General features: G+C 40.9%; 1 protein-coding gene across 1 annotated transcript; it reads right to left on the bottom strand.

Moving 5' to 3' along the window:
• Positions 1 to 242: 242 nt before the first annotated feature.
• Positions 243 to 3444, bottom strand: LOC115690124 (patatin-like protein 2). The gene is made up of 6 exons (XM_030616376.2): positions 3296 to 3444; positions 2818 to 2996; positions 1492 to 1684; positions 1200 to 1361; positions 643 to 945; positions 243 to 518 (listed from the first exon to the last, which is right to left on the bottom strand). The coding sequence occupies exons 1-6, from the start codon at positions 3431 to 3433 to the stop codon at positions 243 to 245; spliced, it is 1251 nt and encodes a 416-aa protein (XP_030472236.1). The 5' UTR covers positions 3434 to 3444.
• Between the last annotated feature and the right edge of the window lie 3995 nt (positions 3445 to 7439).

The raw sequence follows: 7439 nt of genomic DNA on the forward strand, positions 1-7439 counted from the left end.
GGCTGAATTACAACATTACATAATTGGAGACAAAAGAAATTCTACCAATATCGCGAAGAGCTTTATTCCTGATACTATTATCTTATAAGGAAGATTCTATAAACTATTTTAGATTCATCAAAGCAGCATCTTTACGAATCACGACAGACCATTTACCAATATCGCGAAGAGCTTTATTCCTGATACTATTATCTTATAAGGAAGATTCTATAAACTATTTTAGATTCATCAAAGCAGCATCTTTACGAATCACGACAGACCATTTTCGGATGTATAAATTTCTTCTTGTTTCGCCTCTTCCTTTCTCCGGAGAGCCGATCTGCAAAGCCCCTGAGAGCGTCTCCATTGGTGAATTTTCCTTTAATCCCTTCGGACGTAATCTCTCCAAACTTACCGGTCTCCAAATTTACCCTTGACACTTGTTTCTGCAATAGCTTCTCCCCTATTTCCACGAGCCTGTCTAGATTCTCCCGGCTCGCATTATCAAGCGATGATTCATCTCCTGACAAGGTGTCGTCCTGGTCCGAAGCAACCCGCGTGCAATCATTTCAAAATAAGTCACGTGGTCACGAGCTAGTCTAAAAGCACTAAAATGACAATGTTTCATGAAGCCAAACGCGATGTTAGTAATCCATCTCATACCTGAATACGGAGGTAATTTTGCTCGCTACTCAAGCATTGGAAGAGAGTAGACATGTGAATATCAACCATATCAGAGCTCGCTTCGGTGAAGACATCGACTAACGGAGTGAAACCATTATGAAAGATCCAAGGGATGAGTCCCCATTTCGAGGCCTTCGTCGCACTGTACTTCTCTTCATGCTTGGCCGCACCAGTACCAAGTGACAGCACTAGTATTTGATCGGTGTCTCTTAGATTTATGTCCTTGAACAATTCGTTTTGTGATAGGCTCTCTCTCCTAATGTGGCTTAGAGCAACTAGGGTCTGCAAAACACAAGATTGCATATTGTTAGATCTCTCTTTTGTTGTTTCTTTTGGCCCGAGATATTAACTGGTTGTGATGAGCTTTATAACAAATGAAACTTGATAACGTTTTTGCTTGTAATTTCCTGTCATATAGTCAGACACCATATTAGCGCATCTTAGAAAAGTTTAGGAAATAATCAGTGTAATGCCATTATTGAATTCATCCTACCATTATGTAAGACCCAAACCTCCATTCTCGTTTTTGCACTTACGGGATTATTTGCGGCGACCCCACCATCAATGAGATCGAAGCTATAGGGTGTTCCGTCCTCTTCCTTAGTCTCGAAGTAGTGCGCCGGGAGGAATGTGGGGGCTGCAGAGGTGCCAAGGCAAACCTCCGCCAACCGCGCATTCTTCACACGGTCCTTTTTCGCCTATCCCCCATCAAATTGTAAGAAACTCAATAGGGACACAAGGGAATTCAAATTAAACCGAGAGTACAAGGATCGATATCTATCTAGAGTTGGCGAAATCAGGGTTATACGGTTGAGTTCGGGTTCTTACGTCGATGGTGGAGAAGATGACCGGCTGGAGACGCTTGATGTCGAAAGCTGGGATGACCACGTTGGTCAGGGTTTGACTGAGAGTGGTGTCTCCGAGCAACTTATTGACTGTGGATTGCAACTCTATCCCGTCGTACTTTGGCCCCTTGACTGCTTCTGCCGAGCTTCTAATTGTGCCCATAATCGTATCGCGACTGTTTAGAAGTTGAATAAGACAAGTTAGAAACTTCCTTGAGATCGGGATATAGTGAACCACGATATCAAATGCGAGTCCAATTGATTAAACATATCCACTCAATAAAAGGAATACCGATGTTAAAAATTAGTAGTAAGTGACTTCACTTGATACGTTTGATTAATTATCAAACATCGCTTGATAGTTTTTTTTTTTTTTGGTAACCGAGGATCCGCTACCATTCCCCGGGGACGAGCCCGCACAGGTAATCTGGGCGCCTATACCTCGGGGGAGACTAGCCCAGCAACCCACCGCCAGGGCCCCCCACTTAAATTACGGAACCGAGCGGGGATTCGAACCCAGAACCTCTGAGGAGGGAAGGAAAGCGCCCACCAACTCGGCCATGCGCAGGTGGGTAACATCGCTTGATAGCTGATGCATCAATTTTCTTATAATTTTTAGCCACGGCTATTATTTCCTTTTACACTAATAATATTTATAATAATAATATCCATATAATTATGTAATAGCAACTAGCAAGATCTTCTTTGAGGATTGCCTCTAATATATAAGGGACTGATAATAACTTATTTTGCTTCCAACTAGGATTGTGTGCTTGTGTTATCAAGTACCACGAGTTTTGTTTTAAAAAAATTATTTTTAATTTTATCAATTAGCAATTATAGAATATTTTAACATTTTTATGTAAGTCTGCCTATTAAGTATTTCCTTGGAATATTTTTATTATATTCTTTCAGTATTAAAATTATGTTGTTGATTTCATATAAATTTTCTTATGTCATATAACAACTACAATTGAGAATTTTTCAATTATTGTCGAGTCCCGATATTTTAAATTGCTAATATATAAAATGATCTAAGAATTCCGCCTTTGTTTTGTTTGAAAGAGGAAGATTCATATAAAATAGTATACAATATGACATATAATTTACACTAAAATTAATAATCTAATTTTATTCAAGTGAGAAAAATCATGCCCACGCTATGCACGGGCATACTACTAGTTTATTTGACTACAGACATTCGAAGGAAATTCTCCATCGTACTTTCCTCTTTAGATTATTCCTTGAATGTTCAAGTGACTTAGAGAAAAATTTTTTAAAAAAAACGAAAAGGGGTAACATAACTTACTTTTTACAGGGAAATATTGCAGGACAATTCTCATAGTAAAAATTCTTAATTTCACATGCTGCATACATCGGACGATTGTCCTTTGGTGCTGTAATCATGGCCGTCACCAATCCACCCGTGCTTGTCCCTGCAATTATGTCAAAGTAATCTGCGATTCTCGCATCCGGTCCGTCCCGTTTCTGTAAATTCCGTCAACTTTAAGCTACCGTTACGATCACCACAAAAGAAATGATTATTCAATTATGGAAGAAAATTCAGGGGCAAAGATGAAAATCTTTGGCATGGCTTCCTTCCTCCCACGCAGAAAATGACAGCAACGAAGAAAAAAAGATAAAGAATGTCTTCTCAAAAGGTATGTCCACTGTAATCCTAATCACGAGGCTTGTCTCTTTTAGTTGTGTTTTCTTGATATATCATTGTAGCATCATAATGTAACTCTTGTGTCCACTTTGTTCGTGTGGTTTGTTCATGTTATTACCTGAAGTTGTTCTTCAAGGTAAGCGAGAATGACCCCCGGAATGATTCCTCGGACTCCTCCGCCATCAATACTGAGGATTGTGACGAGTCTTCCATTCGCCGGAGGCCGCCTTGTCAACAACGAAATTTTTCCCCCCATTTCTTTTACTCGTTTATGCAAGAATTGAGAGAGAGAGAGAGAGATGAATGAACTTGTGATATCTCCATGGTGGTCAAGCTCATGAATATATAAAGAGGGATGCAACAAATTACTTGCGATACTAAACATAAGTGTACTTAGTGGTTCAATTTGGACAATCATCAACATAAACAAATGCTGAAGACAAGCGTAATTACATTTGGCCGTCTAGCTTTTGTTCAGGGTCAATTTGAACGTTCCTCTTGAGTTCGCATGAAAAAGCGATTAAGGGTCCGTTTGTTTGTTTTCCGACTTTTCGGTGTTTGAATGACGAAAAACTAATTAATTTACGGAATATGTTTTTCATAAACTAAAAGCAACAAATTTAGATTAGAGGAGAACAACTCCCCCTTCTGACAAGAAGGAAATTATTTTTTTTAAATCACCAAACAAATGAAAACTAACTATTTTCATGAAAAATAATTTTCTTTATCCTAAAGTTTTCAGTGAAACAAACGCACGTAAGACCGAATTACTTGTTTAAACTGACAAGGTCTTGTTATTGGCAAAAAGGGTCGATCCATCAAGGCAAACTCAATTACTTGTACACAATGTCGGAGTGGTTGTGGGCAAACAGAGATAGGGAAAGGAGGAAGGAAGGTTGGTTTGATCATTCGTGAGCAGAACAAAATGATGCACGTGCGAGAGATGCTTCTCCAACTTTTTTTTATAGCAATTAGAGACCTTGACGTCACACGCATGGCTTTTGGTTTATTGAGACATAATGGGAAAACTGTCCAAAAAATCCTAAACCTATTACACTTTTGCAAATTCAATGATACACCTTTCAATTTTATCAATTAAATCCTAAACATTTTCATTTTTTGCCAATTGAGTCTATCCGACCAATTTTAACCGGAAATCGCTGACGTGAATGCTGGCCGGCATACATGGCATTAACGTGGGCAAATTTTAATAGTTTTTGATTTTTTATACTTTTTTTATTTTTCTTTTCTATTCTTTTTTCCTTTTTTCCTTTTTTTTCTTTTTTTGTTCTCCTCCTCCCCTTCTTCCTCCTCTAGCCGGCTGCCCAGCGTAGGCAACCAGCCAGAGGGGAGGGCCGGCGAGGTCAGGCGAGCCTCACCCCTGCCGACCATTGGCGAGGCCGACCTCGCCCAACCATGGCGAGGCAAAGCCTCGCCGTTGCTCGCAAGGTCAACCCTCGCCATGGCTGGACGAGGTTCCTCGCCCAACCATGGCGAGGCCAAGCCTCACCTTTGCTCGCGAGGGCGACCTCACCATGGCTAGGCGAGGCTCGACCTCGCCCAGACCTCGCCAGGGGCCGGCGAGGCTCGCCCACACCAATGGCCAGCGGGGGCGAGACGACCTCGCCGTCCCTCTCCTTTGGCCGATTGCTGATGCCCAGCGACTGGCTGGAGAAGGAAGAAGGGGAGGAGAAGGAAAAAAGGAAAAAGAATAGAAAAGAAAAATTAAAAATAATTCAAAAAATATTAAAATATTATTAAGATTTGTCCACGTCAGTGCCACGTAGGCCACCGACGTCCACGTCAGCGATTTCCGGCCAAAATTGGCTGGATGGATTCAATTGGCAAGAAGTAAAAAGATTTAGGCCTCAATTGGCAAAGTTAAAAGGTTTAGAACTAAATTGGCAAAAATGCAATAGGTTTATGACTTTTTGAACAATTTTTCCGAGACATAATAGACGAGTCTAGTCGGGTACATATTTACATTTAAACATCCAATAAAGCCTAGTGCTTTATGTAGCAAATAGACTTTGGATAAATTTATTTTGCATTTCTCTTTTATCTATAGGAATGTAAGTAATATTTTAGCATCGATAAGTATAATGGAGCGGATCCCCGATAAGTATAATGGGGGTAAGACTGAGATATAATGATTCCCACCTCGATCGCAATTGAGATAAGATGGAGTAATTCATGCAGAAATCTAACCCTATTTCGAACTTGCATATACTTAACTCAAGCAATTGACGGCCATAAAAGTATAGTTCAAATATGGCATAGCCTATGGTAAACTAACAAATCGTGGGAAACCTGAAAAATCTGGAAAATCATCCGAAACAAAACAGAAATATACAGAGAAGAAACAATAGAATTTAATTTAATCTGACGAATTTGAAGGTGGTGATGCTTCTTATAACTAAATGAATCTATCTTAATGAGCTGATTAGACAATTAGAAAAGCGCATGATTGTACAGTAAGCGAGCTAATCGTGAATTTTAACATCGTCCCATGTAACTCTTGCGTCCGTGTTCGAATTATTTTAAGAACAAACGAAATTCTTACAATCAACCGATTTTTTCAGGAAAAAAGAAAAGAAATGATAGATTACTAAATAATCAAGTCCATTCCTTACGCTTCTCAATGTATTTATTTCATGTATTTTCTTTTCCCACGTCTTCATGTCCTCTTTGGATGCACTTCTCGTGCTACTTGTTAGAATATTTGACTATTAAACAATGACATCATCTAAAAACTTGAACTTTTAGAACAATTAGCAGCAGTCTCACAAAATCTCATATACCATCAGAGTAGAGGTACTGAGTTCAAATATATAAGGCCTCTATTTGTCTCCCCTAGTTCCATATTTCCATGCTTCGGCCAAATCCAACATACGTGTAAGGAAGAGTATTAAAATATTTGGATATTAAGTCAAACATCCATCTAAAATAATTGGTAGTAATTCCACAAAATCTCACACTACTAAAATAATTTTAACTAGAGCTACATCTATCGTCGTCATTGTCATCGTGGTCATATGGGTGCATCTACTCTTTTCGGAAGCCTCAAATTGCATGCATCCGAAATATATTTTGGAGAGGCCAAATACACTTGATTGGTGTAGTTTTCTGCTTTAGGTTCTTTTTTCCTTTTTTGTGAAGTTTTTTATTAGGGCTTGTCACGCCCCGAACCCCATCGAGCACGCGACACACTTCTCTAGTCGAATAATGCGACGTCCCAGGGTATCGCCGACCCAATTAGACTTATCAGAGATTTATATCAATCAGCGAAAGCCACAAATACCCGGACAATAACAACTGGGGTAAAAAGAGAGGATAAACATATCCATTACTTAACCAACTTTATACAACATCCATTATGTACAATCCATCTCTTATACATGCACATCGTACTATCAACTACACACCACCGATATCAAAAAGATCGATAGCCTGGGTATACCCTATCTCCAAAAAACACTTCAAAAAGCCTATACTTAGCCCCTACGCCCTCGAGACGGCGTCCACTCTGAATCCGACTCTTCGGCACTCGAGTCTAAATCCCCATGTACTGTATGCTCCTCTGAGGACTCCGGCTCTACCTCGATCTCAATTGGGTGGTTTATATCACCCGACTCCGCTGGAACCTCGACCCGCTCCTCTTCTACTAGCTCCTCATCCAACTCGTCCTCTGGCACAAACTCAGGATCATACTCTGGCTTATACTCCGGCTCGCCCTTGTGTGCATCCTCTGGTCCCATCCCTGGGTCTTCTTCGGGCTCATCCTCAGGCTCTTCTTCTAGGGCCTCTTCTTCTTCTTCCTCCTCTGGTATTACCTCAAGATCCACATCCATAGGGTCGTACCCCGCCTGTGACTCCTCTGGCTCCGAATCAGGCTCGGCCACGAGAGGTGCAGGTGCTACAAGCGCAGACTGGTGTCCGGATTGGACGAGACTAGTGTCCAAACTAGTCATCTCGCCGTCAGGAGGGGGTATGGCTGACGGATCCCAATCCCCTACTCTGTCAAATGGAACATCGAAGCCTCGGACGGGACCAAACTCATCCAGCCCATCCCTGAAAAACCAGGCGGTATAAGTATGGACCTGACAAAGGGGTAACCCTACGTCTACCCAGACTACTGTCGTGTGCTTAATCCAAGTCATATTATCGTCTATCGGGTATTCTACAACATTATGGTCAGTGTGCATCGGTACTCCAAAACGCTCAGGCGACGGCGGTGGGAGATTCATTGCTCAGGCCGAGGT

This window comes from Syzygium oleosum, unplaced genomic scaffold (genome assembly GCF_021117445.2).
Source record: "Syzygium oleosum isolate NSW1041296 unplaced genomic scaffold, Sole_v2.1 Sole_v2.08, whole genome shotgun sequence".
Classification (NCBI taxonomy): Eukaryota; Viridiplantae; Streptophyta; class Magnoliopsida; order Myrtales; family Myrtaceae; genus Syzygium; species Syzygium oleosum.